At 43.4% G+C, this 20,665-nt stretch overlaps 1 protein-coding gene and 2 non-coding genes across 3 annotated transcripts; 1 reads left to right on the plus strand and 2 right to left on the minus strand.

Annotated features, from left to right (window-relative positions):
- The first annotated feature begins 1,018 nt into the window (after nucleotides 1-1,018).
- LOC119312490 lies at nucleotides 1,019-3,716 on the plus strand. Its single transcript, XM_037588224.1, has 2 exons — nucleotides 1,019-1,120; nucleotides 1,957-3,716. The coding sequence occupies exon 2, from the start codon at nucleotides 1,968-1,970 to the stop codon at nucleotides 3,318-3,320; it is 1,353 nt and encodes a 450-aa protein (XP_037444121.1). The 5' UTR covers nucleotides 1,019-1,120; nucleotides 1,957-1,967; the 3' UTR covers nucleotides 3,321-3,716.
- Nucleotides 3,717-4,089: 373 nt separating this feature from the next.
- TRNAE-CUC lies at nucleotides 4,090-4,162 on the minus strand. The gene has a single exon. It is a non-coding gene; the product is annotated as a tRNA-Glu (tRNA).
- Nucleotides 4,163-9,627: 5,465 nt separating this feature from the next.
- Nucleotides 9,628-9,700, minus strand: TRNAE-CUC. Its single transcript has one exon. It is a non-coding gene; the product is annotated as a tRNA-Glu (tRNA).
- Nucleotides 9,701-20,665: the final 10,965 nt, after the last annotated feature.

Raw genomic sequence — 20,665 nt, forward strand, 5'->3', positions numbered from 1 at the left:
TTAGACAAGCTTACCCCGCCGAGAGGAGGTACAGAGGCAGTAATGATATTTGCTAACGACGTGCCGCCAATAGATGCATGAGGATGAAGAATTCGACACTCCTAAGAATTTTGATGCTTTTTTTTTCTGTAAGGATGTGTATGAAAAGACATGTGAAACTTAATATATGACCTTAGGAATTTTCGCCAAAAATAAATATAAGTGTTTACGTATTTTCCGTATAAACAAAATAAAACAACACAAAAGAACAAAACCAAAGAGAGAGAGAGAAAAACACAGGGAAACCAAATGTGAAAACGAATCAGAAAATGGTCCTTGTCGCCGGGCCACCCATTTGGGAGTTGGGAGAAAGGCATAGCTTTCATTATTTGTCGTTGTCAACGGCAAATAGCATTCATAGGGAAAAATGGATGATTTATATCTGACGTTGAACCCGTCAGAATGTCAACAAAACGCGTGGGGTGCGCACATATTGGGTTTTGGCCATTTTTATTTGCTTGTTCTTGTATTCATTGTATTTTTTGTCAATTTTCAAATTTTTGTTTTTTCACCCTTTTCTCTCTCTACTTTTGTGGTTTTTGTTTTGCACTTTGAAACTTTTATCCATAAATGTATGAACATATATTCGTACGTGTATTAATAATTTTTTAAAAATACAGGGATTTTTTAACACATGAATATAGTTTTTGTATACATAAATATTATTTAATTATTTCACATGTATGACTTATATGCTTACATACATGGACCTATTCTTTATTTTATTCTTGTAAATACATTTTCTAAAACCTGTTAATCGAAATGTTTCTTTTTACCCTCACAAAATAATGCTTCTTTCATTTTTTTAAAAAAATTTAGGGGACTTTCATTTTTTAAAATAAAATCGAGGATGGGGCATGCCATGGCCAGGCCATACAAGGCCCTTAAGTCGTTTCCTCGACAAAAAATGCGATGGGTTGTTTGGGTTGGGCCTTTCGCTGAAACCAGGGCTCGTCTGGGCTTTTTCGCTCAGCCCACACAAAACTTTCGCGCAGCAGGCTGTCGACTGGCACACAGACGGCACACCGGCGAGAACGCGGCGGCGGCGGCGGCGGCGGGGACCAGGTATCTCTCCTACTAGGTAGGTCTCTCCACTTCGAAGCTAGACTATTATCATGAGGGGCTGATGGATTATATACTAGTATATCATGATGGTTGGTCTTAGTTCTCTTAATTTGTCTGCTCCCCCCGCCATAAGCTGTTAGCCCTCGACCCAGCAACATCGATTGGTAGTTTCTCCCCAGTGAATCAGTGATCCCGTGTCTGGGGGGTTGTTGGGTAGTGTTTTGTTTTGACTATAGTAGGCTAATGGAGTCTCAACACATTTGGGGATATTTCCTGGAGACCTAACCCTAGCGGCGATGAACAGTATGTTCTGTATTACTGACCGTGCAGGCTCATGAATCATCGGTATGTGTTCTAGGCATACCATGGCATATGTTCGTCGTTCCGACAGAATAATGATAATCTTTAAATATTTCAATTTTGACTCAGGCCATGTTTGTGTTGGTTACAAACTATTTTCTGGTAAAAGAATATCTTACTGTGTAATGTAATGCTAGCTCAATCATTTTGATAATTTTTGGTCAGAATTATCCCTAATGCTGCTGAACTATGTGGGATGTGTTTTTCCCGTGTAGCTTCATGAATTGCCCTCACATTCGCATCTCTTAGGCTTTGTGACCAAAATAATCATAGCTTTTTCGAATATCTTCAAGTCTGCCTTACTATTATGCTGGATGATGGTTTAAATTGGAACTTGCAGTCTCTCCGTGGGGGTTGCTCTGAATGCATTGTTCGATATTTCTATGAAGTCCTTCTACCAAGTCATTCTAAGAAAGTCTATGATAAAATTTCCTTGGGGCAATTGTTTAATTCATGGGATAAACACACATGGTACCTTGCTTCTCTTTGCAGGGAAAAGACCAATGGAGGATGACTATGCGGCAGCGTATCTTCCTATGGACATTATGTACAAGATCCCTGGGCACATCTCTGATCCAGCCTCCCTTGCCCGCCTCGCTTCGTCCTGCAAGTTCTGGCGCAATCTCATCAAGGACCCGACCTTCCTTGATCGCCTTAGCAGGCGGCACCGCGACCATGGCTCCACCCAATCTCTCCTTCTCGGCTTCTTCTACCAGGACAATGAGAGGACTTCCCCAGACCTCATGAAGTATCACATTGACAAAACACGCTGTTTGGCACCAAGCTTCGTGCGGATATCTGAATTGTCACGATTTGTTGGCAGCAAATCTGCTTGCAATGCTATCAAGCCACTATCCCTTGAGACCTTCATCCCAGGTCTTGGTGCAAGCCTCAACTTCTATAAGCCCGTTGCATCACAGGACAACTTCCTGGTCCTCCGTCGCCTGTCGAAAGACGCCAATGGTCACATGAATGATGAGTTATGTGTCTGCAATCCTCTCACTGGTGAAACCTTTGAGATTCCTAGCCACTTATATGTACCTCCTGACCATTATGTCTTGTTTGTCACCAAAGAGGTCGACATTGATGGACGCATATCCCACTCCTTCCAGCTGACTGGCATTTTTTGGATGAAAAAAGCAAAGCGTTTCATCAGTGTGTGCTGCAGCTCGAAGACTGGAAGATGGACGATGTCTTATGAATTTCCTGAGCTAATGCCTGGCCATTACTTGGTGTCATCCTCAGCCGCTGCTTCTGGCAGTGTCATCCATTGGCTCTGTGGTTCTTTGGAACAAATGTCGCTCACCCACGTTGCCACACTGCATATTGAAAATATGGGGCTGTCATACCTGGAGCTCCCACCCGAAGCAAATCACATCAAGATACCAGTGCTGGCGAATTCAGCAAATGGGGGGATTCTATTGCTCTTCGTGCAAGGCCTTCAGATGTCACTCTGGAAACACATCAGTGTGCTTGGCAGTGGCAGCAGCAGCTGGTTGCTTTCTGAAAGGATTGACTTGACAAGTTCCTTGCCTAAGCAGGTGGCAGCCTTGGGGATCAGGGCAAAGGTCAGGTTGGAGATGTTCCGAGGCAAGAGTGGGGCGGTGGTGCTCAGGGTTGTTGGAGAAGGCCTCTTTCTGTTCAGCCTCGGCGATAGGTCGATGAGGAAGATTGACAGTGCAAGTGTGACCAGGAAACACTTCCTCTGCCCATATGAAATTGATTGGCTGACCTGCCTTGCAATCACAAACCTCGTCGTCAATGGCTCGTTGTTGCTGGATGTAGAACGTAAAAAGGCTCAAGACAGATGGAGGACATTAATGGGAATGAATTTGGGGACGAACGGAGCATCTTAATGGCTAGGAACAGCGTCGGTCCGGTTTGTTTGTGGCACAACAACCATGAATTCTACTATTGTTGGACGTGTTTTCTTTTCTATGATCATCATAATAATGAGCGGTGACTATCAGTTGTTACTTCAGTCCCCCATAGTTTTTCTTAGAGAAGCCGTGTCCTGTTGAAATCCAAGGTTATCTTTCCTAAGCTGTGTTTATTTTCTTATATCGAATATATGTTGTGTTTGACCCATGTGTTTGTCTTTGCATCTGAGCTGGTTGGCCATTTTTCCCAAGGGATGGTAGCATGGCTGTCAGATCCAACTTTCCATCTAGAATAGCCAATTGCAATTCATTTACCTGTACCATGCCAGAACAAATATTAATGATTTCAACACGGTATCGTTACAAGCTTCTTCAGCCTATTGTTTTTCTTCATAAGTTTCAGGGTTAGTGTTGGGTTAGTCAGAGAGGCATGTACAGTTAACATGCCAGCTTGTTTCACATGAACTGAATTTTCCCTGGACTGTCTGATCTGCCGAGTACTTGCAGGTTTGTTGAGTTCAAAGGATTTATGGCAGTAAAGGTTAGGGGCAGTCCACAAATCATGTTCGGAACAACTTAAAGCTAAGTCTTTGCATATCTGTTCCTCGAAGAGTACTTGTGTATTTTGATTAGTGAGAATGAACTGATCTCTGTGAAACGCCTTTGTTCACAAAAGGTAATAAGAACGCAATACATGGGACATCAGCAAAAGTTAAATTATTATTAGAAGAATTAAAAAATGGAATTCCGTCGCCGGGACTTGAACCCGGGTCTCTCGGGTGAGAGCCGAGTATCCTAACCACCTAGACTACGACGGATCTGTGGTTGTTTAACGTAAACGCCGATAATTAATTAAATTTAGTTCTGACGGACGAAGACACAGCCGAGCACAGGAAAAAAATGCCCACAAGAAAAAAAAAATGGGCGATCGGTTCTCAGCTTTTGAGACTTGAGGTTTGTTAAGAAAATTAGAAGTTTTGTTGTCAAGAATGAACTTGTAATTTCTTATACCCTTCTCGTGAAAAAAGAAGAAGAAATTCTTATACCGACAAGCTACACTGTGATGCCACTATTTATATCATTCATTTTTTTTGAGCATCAGTACAGACACAAGCGCTCATATACACGCGCATACACTCATCCCTATGAACGCACACACGCACACCCTACCCCTATGAGCACCTCCGAGAGACTGAGCCGGCATATCATCTTGAGATTTACGAAGCCACTGAAAGCGCATCGCCGGAAATCCTGAAATAAATCCAGGAATAATGCGAGCATCAGGATTTGAACCCTGGTGGGTTGGGAATACCACTGTCCACCTAACCAACTCAACCACAGGTTGATTCGCTATTTATATCATTCATTTAACAAGACTCCTTTGCAAGTTGCACCGCAACTCTCAGGTGGGATCGTGGTAGCGACCGAGGGTGCTTTGATCAGAAGCAAGGCAAGAACCTTCGGGTTTTGCACCAAAAGAACCAAACCCAGCCCCGACCCAACTGGAAAGGCCAAACCCTTCCCATTTCTCTCCAGTGCATGCAAACTATGGTGTCGGTGGATCCACACTCCTATATTGTTGGCGCCCACTCGGTGACTGCCCACGCCGCTCGCTTCCTACCTCGACTTTGATGCCTCGACTTTGATGCCTCTGCCAAAGCCTCTACGGTCATCACCCTCTCCGCGTTGCACATTGGCAACCTCCTCCTTGGCCACCTAATTTTCTTATTTAATAAGTCTTAAATATTGTAAAAAAAACAATTCAACAACAAAGAAAAAATGTATATGAAAACAAAAACTGTCTCTGTACCTAGAGATAATTTTTCTTGTAGTAAAAGTAATACGCATCTCATATTTTAAAACTTTTACCCACGTATGGAAAAAATATTTATATATTTTTTAAAAAGTTCATGCATTTCAAAATAGTTGTTCATGTGTGTTAGAATATATGTCCATGGTCTTAAAAAGTGTTTATGCCTTTTTCCGGATAAAAACAAAACAATCAAAAAATAAAAAGCAAAACACACAAAAAATGATAGAAAGAATCAGAAATCGTCCTGATCTTATTGGCTCGGCCAAACAATTCTCATTCGGTTTGGAGGATTTCATAACATAGGAATTAGGAGTAGTATAGGAATTTTATAGGATGTCACTTGCCATCCTAAGGAATTGACTCGCCTCATTCCTACACGCAAAATGAGCTTTGAGTGGATGTGTAATTTCCTCCAGAAACATAGGAAATGAATAGTATTCCTACGAAATTCCTATACACATTTCCTACAAACCGAACGCATCTATAGGAATTTTTCCTCCGGGATCCTTGTCCCTATGTGTTTCCTATGAAATTCTCCAAATAGGCCCTTGGGAGTTGGGACATAGGCATAGCTCCCCGTTTTCACATGAGGGGCAAATAGGATACCCGGGGAAAATTGGGTGATTCCTATCTAATGCTCAACTTGTCAAAATGTCGACAAAGGCATAGCCCCCCTTACTTGTCACTGTGAGCGGCAAATAAGACTTCTGGGGAAATTCGGATGATCCCTATCTAATGCTCGACTCATCAAAAATGTCGACGCATGGGGTGCTCCCATCATGGACATCCCATTTTAGGTTCCATCCATTTTATTTGTTTGTTTCTTCTTTTCCTTCCATGTTCTTCAATTAACCTATTTCCCGTTTCAGCCTTTTCTTGATTTATGGTTATGTTTTTCCCTTTTAAACTTTTTTTTTCTCTTAAATGTATGATACACGCCGCAAAAAATAATAATCATACATGCATGAACGTTGTAACACATTAATATATTTTTTGTATATATAAATATTTCTTGACAATTTTATTTCACATGTATGGACTATATGTGTATGTACATGAACTTTAATTTATTTTCCGCAAACCTATTTCCTTTAATAAATTTTCTTTCTACCCTACAAAATAATGCTTCTTTCTAAATATTTTTATAAAATAGAGGAAGTAAATGGTGCGTGTCATGTTCTTCAGTCATTGCTCGAACAGCAGGTCTCGAAAATGGGAAGATAATTCCCCTAAAGAAAAGGAATATGTGGCACAATATATGGGTTGTTTGACTTGGGCCTTTTGTTGAAACCAAAGCTCATCTGGGCTTTTCGCTCAGCCCACACAACACGGGGCTGCTGTTAACCGACCCGAACACGTCGGGCCTTTTGTTTTAACAGCGTCACGTTGAGGCTCCCCTGTTGATCGCCCGCCCCCTTTCTCTCGTCCTCTCCCCGGACACTGACGCACACCGGCGCAAACGCGGCGGCGGCGGCGACAGCGGCCAGGTATCTCTCTTACTCCACTTCGAAGCTAGACTATTATCTCGAGGGGCTGATCGATTGTACGGCATGGTTGATGGCTGCTCTGGGTCTTAGTTCGTCCTAGTTCTCTGTCTGCTCCTCCGCCCCCGCCATAAGCTATCTGTTCCCGGCCCTGCGGAATCAATATCTAGCTTCTTATCTGAGATCCCGTGGTTGCGGGGGTTGTTTCGTAGTGTGTTTATTTTGATCGTAGTAGACTAATGGAGTCTCAAACAGTTGGGGATATTCCCTGGAGAGTGGAGACCTAACCCTGGCGGCGATGAACAGTGTGTGCGGCGCCACTATTACTGGCCGCGTAGGCTTACGAACTCTTTTGTTCAGTGTGCTCGATTAATATTTCATTCAAATTTGGCTTCAGGACTATGTTGGTTTCAAGTTGGTTACGAACTCTTTTCTAGTAACAAAAATAATGTTACTCCCTCTGTAAACAGAGGAAAACAGAGGGAGTGCTAAGTAATGTAATGCCAGCTCAGTTAGTTTGATATTTTTGGTAAAAAATGATCCCTAATATATGCCGCTGAACAATGTGGGATGTGTTTTTACCCTGTAGCTTCATGAATCACTCGCCGTCACATCTACCAAAATAACCATAGTTCGCCGAATGTTTCAAGTCTGCCTTACTATTGTGCTGGATAATGGTGAAAATTGGACTTACAGTCTTTCCGTGGGGTTTGCTCTGAATGTATTGCCTCAATATTTCTGTCAGATACTCTTGTCAAGTTCATCCTACAAAAGTTATGACATAATTTTCCCTGGGGCAATTATTTAAGTCATGAGATAAACACACATGGTGCCTTGCTTTTCTTTGCAGGGAAGACAAATGGAGGACGACTATGCAGCACCGCATCTTCCAACGGACATCATGTACAAGATACCGACACACATCTCTGATCCAGCCTCCCTTGCCCGCCTCGCTTCATCCTGCAAGTTCTGGCGTGATCTCATCAAGGACCCGACCTTCCTTGACCGCCTTAGGAGGCAGCACCGCGACCACGCCTTCACCCCATCCCTCCTTCTCGGCTTCTTCCTCCAGGACAAGAAGCATCATATCGACAAAACCCGCTGTTTGGCACCAAGCTTCGTGCCGATTTCTGAATTGTCACGATTTGTTGGCAGCAAATCTGCTCGCAATGCTATCGAGCCACTATTCCTTGAGACCTTCATTCCAGGTCTTGGAGCAAGCCTCAACTTCTATAAGCCATTTGCATCCCAGGACAATTTCCTGGTTCTTTGCCGCCAATTAAAAGTCGACAATGGTCAGGACATGAAGGATGTGCTATGTGTCTGCAATCCTCTCACTGGTGAAACCTTTGAGGTTCCTCACCACAGATATGTACCTCCTAACCATTATGTCTTGTTTGTCACCAATGATGTCGACAGTTATGGACGCGTGTCCCAGTCCTTTCAACTGACTGCCATTTTTTGGCTAAAAAAGGCAAAGAGTTTCGTCTGTGTGTGCTACAGCTCGAAGACCGGAACATGGACAAGGGCCGAAGGAGAACCTGAGCTAATGCCTGACCTTTACTTGGTGTCATCCTCAGCCGCTGCTTCTGGTGGTGTCATCCATTGGCTCTGTGGTACTTCGGAACAAATGTCGGTCACCCATGTTGCCACATTGCATATTGAAAATATGGGGCTGTCATACCTGGAGCTCCCACCCGAAGCAAAGCGCATCAAGATACCAGTGCTGGCGAACTCAGCAGATGGGGGGATTCTGCTGCTCTTCATGCAAGGCCTTGAGATGTCACTCTGGAAACACACCGGTGCGCTTGGCAGCGACAGCAGCAGCAGCTGGGTGCTTTCTGAAAAGATTGACATGAGAAGTTCCTTGCCTCAGCGGGTGGCTACGCTGGGTAGCCGGGCAAAGGTCAGGTTGGAGATGTTTGGAGGCAAGAGTGGGGTGGTGGTGCTCAGGGTTATTGGAGAAGGCCTCTTTCTGTTCAGCCTCAGTGATGGGTCGATGAGGGAGATTGACAGTGCGCGTGTGACCAAGGATTACTTTCTCTGCCCATATGAAATTGACTGGCTGTCGTGCCTCGCAATCACAAACCTCGTCGTCGATGGCTCGTTGTCGCAGGACGTAGAAAGGAAAAAGGCTCAAGACAGATGGAGGACATTAATGGGAATGAATTTGGCGACGAACGGAGCATCTTAATGGCTACAAATTAAAGAGCGTCAATCTGGTTTTTGGGTGGGTCGGCAACCATGAGTTCTAATATCGTTGAACATGCTTCCTTTTGTATGATTATCCTAGATGGCCATGAGTGTGTGTTACTTCAGTCTAATGGCATGCATTGTGAAACTTTTCGCTCTTGTGTCCTAATGAAACCCAAGACTTCATAAGCTGTTTAATATTATTATTAGGCAAGTAAGCCCTGTTTAACCTATGTTCTTTGCATCTGAGCTGGTTTACCATTCTGCTAAAGGGATGTGCAACTGACGCCTTGGTACCATTTGTTGTCTGATCTTTTCCACACATCTCTCGGACCAGCGGAGCTTTGGCTCAAGACACCAGTCCATTGTAATTATTTTGCCTGTACAATGCCAAAAAAACATTGAGAATCACAGCATGCTATCGTACAGTTGGGTTAGTCAAAGGTTCAGGGTTCTGTTGGGTTAGTGAAAGAAACATGTACAGTTGGTCAGCTTGTTTCAAGTCGGCTGAATGTTCCCTTATGTGTCTGGACTGTCCCAAAGATGCACTAAAGAACACATAATATTTAATCTCTTGGGACATTAGATAGAAGTCTTCATCATTCCCTAAATAAAAGAGAGAATTCTTCATCATGCTTGCAAGTAGTCAGAAATGTATTTAACACAAAACTGAAACTGTTTATAAGGAAAATCAGGCAGAGAACTTCACACAAAGTCATACTTTCTGGGAAGAACTGTTTAGAATGTGAATGAATCATTTTTTAAATGAAACAAACGAAAAAAAAAAGATGAGTTCCGTCGCCGGGACTTGAACCCGGGTCTCTCGGGTGAGAGCCGAGTATCCTAACCACCTAGACTACGACGGATTTGCGATGCTTCAGCTGATTTTTAGATTTATATTAGGTACTCCCTCCGCCCCGAAATACTTGTCATCAAAATGGATGAAAATGAATGTATCTAGAACTAAAATACATCTAGATACATCCATTTCAATGACAAGTATTTTCGGACGGAGGGAGTACTACTTTATGACTAAGCGAAAAAATTGTGGCTACGCCCTTTCCATATCTACTGAGTTCAGAGAAACTTAAGGCTTCGTCCCAAGTTACCTTAATCACTTGTCAGTGTAGATATGTCCCTCAGGATCAAATTTCTAGCTGAGGTTTCTCAAGGGAAGACCCGTAGATAAAAAATTGATCTGTTAGGGCACATTCATCGCTTCCCCATGACAACTTCTCTCATCACGCCCTTATGAAGGAAGAATAAACGACGTCTTACGGTGTGAGTGTGTGTGAGGGACTCCTACCCACGCAGTGAAAACTTCATGCATGAAGGGAGGAGAGATAAACAGACAAAAGCAAGTGGCTACAATCACCGTGAGTGAGTGTGAGGAAAGGTACATAAATGGGTTTGACTCTTTCTTAAACAAAATATGAAGCACTCTATTCAACAAGAAACATCGGTGTTGTGAAGAGGAGTATGCGAGAAAAGAGAGATTTGGACCTGACATGCATTTGATTAGCCCATTGGCTGAGTTATATACAGGTTACATGGCCTTAATCGCGAGGGATCGTATGCCACTACCTTTACATGACGTCTGCCACCAAACACACAACACACGTGCAACCTTTACCATATACATGGGTTGTACCGGTGCTCTACACCGTATAGTCTAACACCCCATGCAGTCGTGACGTCGACAGATGCGTCACAAAGACTGGATTGGGATTGTAGGAAAACGTCCGTCGACAAGCCTTTCGTCATGATGTCGGCAAGCTGCTACTTGGTGGGAATGTGGAGCACACGGAACTCGCCCAAGGGCCACCCGCTTGCGAATGAAGTGTATGTCGAGCTCCACATGCTTCCTGCATCGGCGATCGGCATGTTTGGCTTGCGCGAGCACATCTACGCAGAGGCGGTTCCGCGCCCGAACACCCGCCGCTCGACATCAGGCTTCTACGTCTACCTCGGGGATGCCTTGGTCTCATGGCCCTCTAAAAGGCAGTCCACAGTCTCCAGGTCGAGTGCCAAGGTGGAATATCGTGGTGTGGCAAACGTCATCGCTGAATTCATCTAGCGTCGGTAGCTCCTCAGTGAGCTGCTCATTGTTACTCAACCGTGAAATCTGTCTCGAATCCCTGTCTCTCTCTCTTATACTCATTCTCCTCTTCACATGGTATCAGGGGCTCAACCGTGAGGGGTCGTGTGTGACTACCTCTACAGAACATTTGCCATCAGCCCATCAACGCACACACAACACACGTACAACCTTGACCATATACACGGGTTGTACTTGTGCTCTAAATTGTATAGTCTAACATGTGTAAAGTAGGTCCCTTGAGATAATATAATTTTGAGGTGTAATTTTTTGAATGTGAAATTATGTCACATATGATTGAGGCAATGCACACAAGAAATACCATTCATCCGTTTAAAAAAAAAGAAATACCATTCGTATTGCATGAGGAAAAGGGTCACAAACAAAAACCCTCGACACTTGTTGCCTTTTCCTTTTATCGTCGTTTGAGGCTCACCAGGTTTGCCACTTGGTCAATTCTACCCAAGTGCTACGACCTATGACAGGAACAGGTGAGATCTCGAAATGGAACAAACCAATGCATAGGTATGTGAAACTTAATGTTCACGTTCTTATCTTGCTGATGAGGTAGCAAGTGCTACAACTGTTGTTTTGAGGAATTCGAGCGGTCAATTCTTGGCAGCTAACTATCCCGTAGTTTTGGATCCAATGACAGTCGACAATCTGACAATGGGAGATGGGCCCGACTTAACTTATTCCCTCGGGTTCGGTTAAAAGAAGCAGAATCAGACTCAATCGAAGTTATCAATAATTGCTCAGGGGCAAACTCAATGGTGGAATCCATCTACGACAATTTATGCGGGGTGCTTTGATCTAACAACAATTGGAAAGGTCATATTTCTGCATTGTGGGAGAGATTTGAACAAAGAGGCTCATGGGCTAGCTAGATTTAGTTTCCATAACTTGTACTTGCGACAATGATCCCCAGACTTTTTTGCTTAGTACTCTCACGAATGATGTAAGCATTGTTTTAAGTCAATAAAGCTAGCCATGTTGGTCTTTCCCTAAAACATAAGTTTGTGACTTGGAGCCATTGCCGGTTGCTTAATTGTTCCAAAACCTAGAAAATGCTATTACTCCCTAATATCCATCTTAAGCAAGTAGTGACCATGCTCTTGTTTGCCATACTCTTTTTTGAAGGATTTGTCATACTTTGTTTTAAGAATACTAATGCTCAAGATGCACTCTTCATTAAGCAACTTACAATTTCTTACTACCTGCATGCTACACCGTGATGTCATTAACCACACCATTCCTAATTTTGAGAAGTCTCCTATGCAAGTTGTGCCACATCTCTTGGGTGTGATCGACTAAGGCGTTTGTGATCAGAAGCAAGGCAAAAAGCCTTCCAAGTTCGCAGCAAAAGCACCAAAGCTTTTGTTGTGTCGGCTCGACCAAATCCCAACCGCAACTCACTAGGAAATGCCAAACCCTCCCCATTCCTCTCCACCGTAGGCAAGATATGTTGTTGGTGGACCCACACTCCTATACCGACGACACCCACCCAATGCTTGTACATGTTGCACTCGTCTTTTACCTCAACTTCGCTGCCTTCACCAACGCCTCCGCGCCCATCACCCTCTCTGTGCCGCACATCGGCCATCTCCTCCTCGACCAGAAAGTTTTCTTATTAATAAGTTTTAGACATATTGTGAAAAGAAATAGTTTCACAATGGAGAGAATTTTTATATGAAAAAAATATTCACCTACATTGAAATTAATTTTTATATATTTTTAAAATATCAATCTCATATTTTTTTACCATGCATGTGAAAAACACTCACACATTTATTTAATAAAATTCATTCATTTGAGAATAGTTTTTCATGCAGTATGTTAGAATATATGCGCCTGGCACCCCCCTTCCCCACAAAAAAAATAAACGTTGAAGTAAATAGAAAAACAAAAGGAGAAAGAAAAAATAAATCATAAATGATCTTTTAAAAAAAAGAAATCATAAATAGTCCTGATCTTATTGGCCCTGGCCAGTTGTGGGGATGTTATTATAGCTCCCACATTTTATGCTATGAGCCGCAAGTAGGATTCTCGGGATGAGGATGATTTTTATTTGACGCTCAACACGTCAAAATGCCGACGAAACTTTTGGGGCATGCTCTTCAATCGAGCCCCATTTTGGGCTTCAACTTTTTTTCCGTTCTTTTTGTTTGCATGTTTGCTTTTATTTTGTTTTCATTTTCATGTGAAATTATTTTTTCACCTATTTATCGATATATGTTTTCCCCTTTTATGATTTAAATTTTTTGTTTCACAATATATGAACATATACTCGCATATGTACTGATGACTTATTTTATTCTACAGACCTCTTTTAAAAACACATGCACTTCTTTGACACATGAATATATTTTTGAATAAATAAACACTTTTCAAGTACGCGATGAACATTTTATTTCATATGTATGACAATTTTTTTTATTTCATAGGTTGTGTACGTATGGGCATATTTTCTCTATCTTCTGAAATACTATATTCTTTCTTTATTACTATTCCCTCCGATCTAAAATAAGTGTAATGGTTTTAGTTTTTAGTTTAATTTAAAGCAAAATCACGACACGTATTTTGAATTGGAGGGAGTAGAACACAATTTCTAACCTGCTAACCAAAAATACCCTTTTCCAGAACGAGGACATAAATGGGCCGTGCTGTGGCCGAAAACGGGAACATGATATGGCCTGTTGATTTCGCTCAAAAGAAGAAAAAAAATATGGCCTGTTGACCGAGCCGTACACGTGGGTGCCTCTTGTATTGAGATTTTTTTTCAAAACTATCATGTTTTTGTAGCATTTTCGGAAACTATAGCGCAGTTTGAAAGAAACGCAAAACTGTGACCCTGTCGGCCTGGAGTTGGCCGAAAAGGCAGTTTTCGGCCAGGCCATGGCCGAAGTAGGCTTTTCGGCCGCGCTTGGGCCGAAGACGTGCATAGCTGGGCCGAAAAGTCTGTGTCGGCGGGGGCCCGGCCGAAAATAGTAGCTTCGGCTACCAGGCGGCCGAAGCGGGCCGTTTTCGGCCAATCGGTGACCGAAGTAGGCCTTTTCGGCCAGGCTTCGACCGAAGCTGTTTTCGGCCACGTATCGGCCGAAAAGGTGCGGATAAGCACCGTCTCGCTGCCTCTGTTCTTCGTTTCTGTTTCCCTTTCTCTCTCTTAGTTCTTCTCTGTACCTCGCCCCCCGCGCCGATCTCCTCCATTTGCCATCCATTTGCATATCCAGCCCACAAAATCGGTAGATCATAGCAATCCCCGCCGGCCTACGGTGTTATTTTTGCTATGGGATAGTTTTTGATGCGTTTTGGGGAGGAGCAGCCTTGGTGGGGAGGAGGAGACATGGTGGAGAGGAGGACGGGTAGTAGGTGGTGGTGACTAGTAGCAGCAGCTGCAGAGGAGGAGGTGGTGAGGAGGAGGAGGAGGAGGAGGTTGGGGGCTGACCGGAGTTGAACCTCCGGTCGTCGGGGGCGGCGTTGTCGTTCTCCGATGGTGCAAATACTTCGGGAGGTGGCCGGTGCCGCTGAGTCGAAGAGAGAAGCAAGAAGCGGACACACGCTTCGAAGGTATAATCCCGTCGTCACAAATTTTATCTAAATTGTATAGTTTAGTTAGTGTATATAAGTCATATTGTGAATTTTAGTGTTAATATATTTGTGGAGGCATTTTAGCGCATAGTTCGTGTAGCGGATAATATTAGTGTTCGTTGTGATTAATGAGAAGATGGCAATGTCTGACAGGTGAAAATGTCTGAATCAGTAAATCTGAATGTTTACTACGGCGCTAGTAATGTTCGATATAATGAGTTGGGGGTTGATCTTAGCGAGTTTAAAAATGGCGTCATGACACTAGCAGACCCGGACAGACTGGACATTAGACAGTTGAAGTACTGGTTGACAACTAGTTTCGGGCTGGATCCTGAAGTATGTTCCGTTAGTATTCATGCATTGTGGACCAAATCTTGTAAAAATGTAAAGTGGGAGTTGATGCCGGTAGATAGGAGCCGGCATTGGTTGTCCTTGTTAAGACGGTGCCGAGACCGTAGAATCCACCCATATGCACTTGTGCAACCTGTGCCGAAGGAGGTGAATACCGTACAAGTACACAGGGGGTATGAAACCGGTCAGGGCAGTGAAGTGGCGACTGAGATTGTTTTATCCGGGTCACAGCCACAAGATGTGTATGCTAGCCAACCCGAGAAAGAGTCGGAGTACGTGCCACACAATGTTTGTGGTCCTGATACTGGGCAGAGTAGCCAGTCGATAATATTAGCTGGTTCTGGTTTTGCTGATGGGGATGAGGAAGGGGATGAAATGCAGAGGGTGATGGAGGAAGAGGTGTTGGGATTCGTAGTAATTTCAAAATTTTTCCTACGCACACACAGGATCATGTGATGCATAGCAACGAGAGGAGAGTGTTGTCTACGTACCCAACGCAGACCGACTGCGGAAGCGATGACACGACGTAGAGGAAGTAGTCGTACGTCTTCACGATCCAACCGATCAAGTACCGAAACTACGGCACCTCCAAGTTCGAGCACACGTTCAGCTCGATGACGATCCCCGGACTCCGATCCAGCAAAGTGTCGGGGAAGAGTTTCGTCAGCACGACGGCGTGGTGACGATCTTGATGAACTACAGCAGCAGGGCTTCTCCTAAACTCCACTACAGTATTATCGAGGAATATGGTGGCAGGGGGCACCGCACACGGCTAAGGAATCGATCACGTGGATCAACTTGTGTCAACTTGTGTGTTTAGAGGTGCCCCTGCCTCCGTATATAAAGGAGGAGAGGAGGGGAGGCTGGCCGGCCAAGGGGGGGAGGCGCAGGAGAGTCCTACTCCCTCTGGGAGTAGGATTCCCCCTCCAATCCTAGTCCAACTAGGATTCCTCGGAGGGGAAAAGAGGAGGAGGGGGCCGGCCACCTCTCCTAGTCCTAATAGGACTAGGGGAAGGGGGTGGCGCGCAGCCCATCTAGGGCAGCCCCTTCTCTTTTCCACTAAGGCCCACTATGGCCCAAATAGCTCCCGGGGGGTTCCGGTAACCCTCTCGGTATTCCGGTAAAATCCCGATTTCACCCGGAACACTTCCGATATCCAAATATAGGCTTCCAATATATCAATCTTTACGTATCGACCATTTCGAGACTCCTCGTCATGTCCGTGATCACATCCGGGACTCCGAACAACCTTCGGTACATCAAAATGCATAAACTCATAATATAACTGTCATCGTAACCTTAAGCGTGCGGACCCTACGGGTTCGAGAACAATGTAGACATGACCGAGACACGTCTCCGGTCAATAACCAATAGCGGGACCTGGATGCCCATATTGGCTCCTACATATTCTACGAAGATCTTTATCGGTCAGACCGCATAACAACATACGTTGTTCCCTTTGTCATCGGTATGTTACTTGCCCGAGATTCGATCGTCGGTATCCAATACCTAGTTCAATCTCGTTACCGGCAAGTCTCTTTACTCATTCCGTAATACATCATCTCACAACTAACATATTAGTTGTAATGCTTGCAAGGCTTTATGTGATGTGTATTACCGAGAGGGCCCAGAGATACCTCTCCGACAATCGGAGTGACAAATCCTAATCTCGAAATACGCCAACCCAACATCGACCATTGGAGACACCTGTAGTACTCCTTTATAATCACCCAGTTACGTTGTGACGTTTGGTAGTACCCAAAGTGTTCCTCCGGTAAACGGGAGTTGCATAATCTCATAGTCATAGGAACATGTATAAGTCATGAAGAAAACAATAGCAACATACTAAACGATCGGGTGCTAAGCTAATGGAATGGGTCATGTCAATCAGATCATTCTACTAATGATGTGACCTCGTTAATCAAATAACAACTCATTGTTCATGGTTAGGAAACATAACCATCTTTGATTAACGAGCTAGTCAAGTAGAGGCATACTAGTGACACTCTGTTTGTCTATGTATTCACACATGTATTATGTTTCCGGTAAATACAATTCTAGCATGAATAATAAACATTTATCATGATTATAAGGAAATAAATAATAACTTTATTATTGCCTCTAGGGCATATTTCCTTCAGTCTCCCACTTGCACTAGAGTCAATAATCTAGATTACACTGTAATGAATCTAACACCCATGGAGCTTTGGTGCTGATCATGTTTTGCTCGTGGAAGAGGCTTAGTCAACGGGTCTGCAACATTCAGATCTGTATGCATCTTGCAAATCTCTATGTCTCCCACCTGGACTAGATCCCGGATGGAGTTGAAGCGTCTCTTGATGTGTTTGGTCCTTTTGTGAAATCTGGATTCCTTTGCCAAGGCAATTGCACCAGTATTGTCACAAAAGATTTTCATTGGACCCGATGCACTAGGTATGACACCTAGATCGGATATGAACTCCTTCATCCAGACTCCTTCATTTGCTGCTTCCGAAGCAGCTATGTATTCCGCTTAACATGTAGATCCCGCTACGACGCTTTGTTTAGAACTGCACCAACTGACAGCTCCACCGTTTAATGTAAACACGTATCCGGTTTGCGATTTAGAATCGTCCGGATCAGTGTCAAAGCTTGCATCAACGTAACCTTTTACGATGAGCTCTTTGTCACTTCCATATACGAGAAACATATCCTTAGTCCTTTTCAGGTATTTCAGGATGTTCTTGACCGCTGTCCAGTGATCCATTCCTGGATTACTTTGGTACCTCCCTGCTAAACTTATAGCAAGGCACACATCAGGTCTGGTACACAGCATTGCATACATGATAGAGCCTATGGCTGATGCATAGGGAACATCTTTCATATTCTCTCTATCTTCTGCAGTGGTCGGGCATTGAGTCTTACTCAATTTCACACCTTGTAACACAGGCAAGAACCCTTTCTTCGCTTGATCCATTTTGAACTTCTTCAAAATTTTGTCAAGGTATGTACTTTGTGAAAGTCCAATTAAGCGTCTTGATCTATCTCTATAGATCTTAATGCCTAATATGTAAGCAGCTTCACCGAGGTCTTTCATTGAAAAACTTTTATTCAAGTATCCCTTTATGCTATCCAGAAATTCTATATCATTTCCAATCAGTAATATGTCATCCACATATAATATCAGAAATGCTACAGAGCTCCCACTCACTTTCTTGTAAATACAGGCTTCTCCGAAAGTCTGTATAAAACCAAATGCTTTGATCACACTATCAAAACGTTTATTCCAACTCCGAGAGGCTTGCACCAGTCCATAAATGGATCGCTGGAGCTTGCACACTTTGTTAGCTCCCTTTGGATCGACAAAACCTTCTGGTTGCATCATATACAACTCTTCTTCCAGAAATCCATTCAGGAATGCAGTTTTGACATCCATTTGCCAAATTTCATAATCATAAAATGCGGCAATTGCTAACATGATTCGGACGGACTTAAGCATCGCTACGGGTGAGAAGGTCTCATCGTAGTTAATTCCTTGAACTTGCCAAAAACCTTTTGCGACAAGTCGAGCTTTGTAGACAGTAACATTACCATCAGCGTCAGTCTTCTTCTTAAAAATCCATTTATTCTCAATTGCTTGCCGATCATCGGGCAAGTCAACCAAAGTCCATACTTTGTTCTCATACATGGATCCCATCTCAGATTTCATGGCTTCAAGCCACTTTACGGAATCTGGGCTCACCATCGCTTCTTCATAGTTCGTAGGTTCATCATGATCTAGTAGCATGACCTCCAGAACAGGATTACCGTACCACTCTGGTGCGGATCTTACTCTGGTTGATCTACGCGGTTCAGTAGTATCTTGATCTGAAGTTTCATGATCATTATCATTGGCTTCCTCACTAACTGGTGTAGGTGTCACTGAAACAGTTTTCTGTGATGAACTACTTTCCAGTAAGGGAGCAGGTACAGTTACCTCGTCAAGTTCTACTTTCCTCCCACTCACTTCTTTCGAGAGAAACTCCTTCTCTAGAAATGATCCATTCTTAGCAACGAATGTTTTGCCTTCGGATCTGTGATAGAAGGTGTACCCAACAGTTTCCTTTGGGTATCCTATGAAGACACATTTCTCCGATTTGGGTTCGAGCTTATCAGGTTGAAGTTTTTTCACATAAGCATCGCAGCCCCAAACTTTAAAAAACGACAACTTTGGTTTCTTGCCAAACCACAGTTCATAAGGCGTCGTCTCAACGGATTTTGATGGTGCCCTATTTAACGTGAATGCGGCCGTCTCTAAAGCATATCCCCAAAATGATAGCGGTAAATCAGTAAGAGACATCATAGATCGCACCATATCTAGTAAAGTACGATTACGACGTTCGGACACACCATTACGCTGTGGTGTTCCGGGTGGTGTGAGTTGCGAAACTATTCCACAGTTTTTCAAATGTACACCAAACTCGTAACTCAAATATTCTCCTCCACGATCAGATCGTAGAAACTTTATTTTCTTGTTACGATGATTTTCAACTTCACTCTGAAATTCTTTGAACTTTTCAAATGTTTCAGACTTATGTTTCATTAAGTAAATATACCCATATCTGCTTAAATCATCTGTGAAGGTGAGAAAATAACGATATCCGCCACGAGCCTCAATATTCATCGGGCCACATACATCGGTATGTATGATTTCCAACAAATCTGTTGCTCTCTCCATAGTACCGGAGAACGGTGTTTTAGTCATCTTGCCCATGAGGCACGGTTCGCAAGTACCAAGTGATTCATAATCAAGTGGTTCCAAAAGTCCATCGGTATGGAGTTTCTTCATGCGTTTTATACCGATATGACCTAAACGACAGTGCCACAAATAAGTTGCACTTTCATTATCAACTCTGCATCTTTTGGCTTCAACATTATGAATATGTGTATTACTACTATCGAGATTCAATAAAAATAGACCACTCTTCAAGGGTGCATGACCATAAAAGATATTACTCATATAAATAGAACAACCATTATTCTCTGATTTAAATGAATAACCGTCTCGCATTAAACAAGATCCAGATATAATGTTCATGCTCAACGCAGGCACCAAATAACAATTACTTAGGTCTAATATTAATCCCGAAGGTAGATGTAGAGGTAGTGTGCCGACTGCGATCACATCGACTTTGGAACCGTTTCCCACGCGCATCGTCACCTCGTCCTTTGCCAGTGCCCGCTTATTCTGTAGTCCCTGTTTCGAGTTGCAAATATTAGCAACAGAACCAGTATCAAATACCCAGGTGCTACTGCGAGCTCTAGTAAGGTACACATCAATAACATGTATATCACATATACCTTTGTTCACCTTGCCATCCTTCTTATCCGCCAAATACTTGGGGCAGTTCCGCTTCCAGTGACCAGTCTGCTTGCAGTAGAAGCACTCAGTTTCAGGCTTAGGTCCAGACTTAGGTTTCTTCTCTTGAGCAGCAACTTGCTTGCCATTCTTCTTGAAGTTCCCCTTTTTCTTCCCTTTGCCCTTTTTCTTGAAACTAGTGGTCTTGTTAACCATCAACACTTGATGCTCCTTCTTGATTTCTACCTCCGCAGCTTTCAGCATTGCGAAGAGCTCGGGAATAGTCTTGTTCATCCCTTGCATATTATAGTTCATTACGAAGCTCTTGTAGCTTGGTGGTAGTGATTGGAGAATTCTGTCGATGACGCAATCATCCGGAAGATTAACTCCCAATTGAATCAAGTGATTATTATACCCAGACATTTTGAGTATATGCTCACTGACAGAACTGTTCTCCTCCATCTTGCAGCTATAGAA

Source organism: Triticum dicoccoides, chromosome 5B (genome assembly GCF_002162155.2).
Source record: "Triticum dicoccoides isolate Atlit2015 ecotype Zavitan chromosome 5B, WEW_v2.0, whole genome shotgun sequence".
Classification (NCBI taxonomy): domain Eukaryota; kingdom Viridiplantae; phylum Streptophyta; class Magnoliopsida; order Poales; family Poaceae; genus Triticum; species Triticum dicoccoides.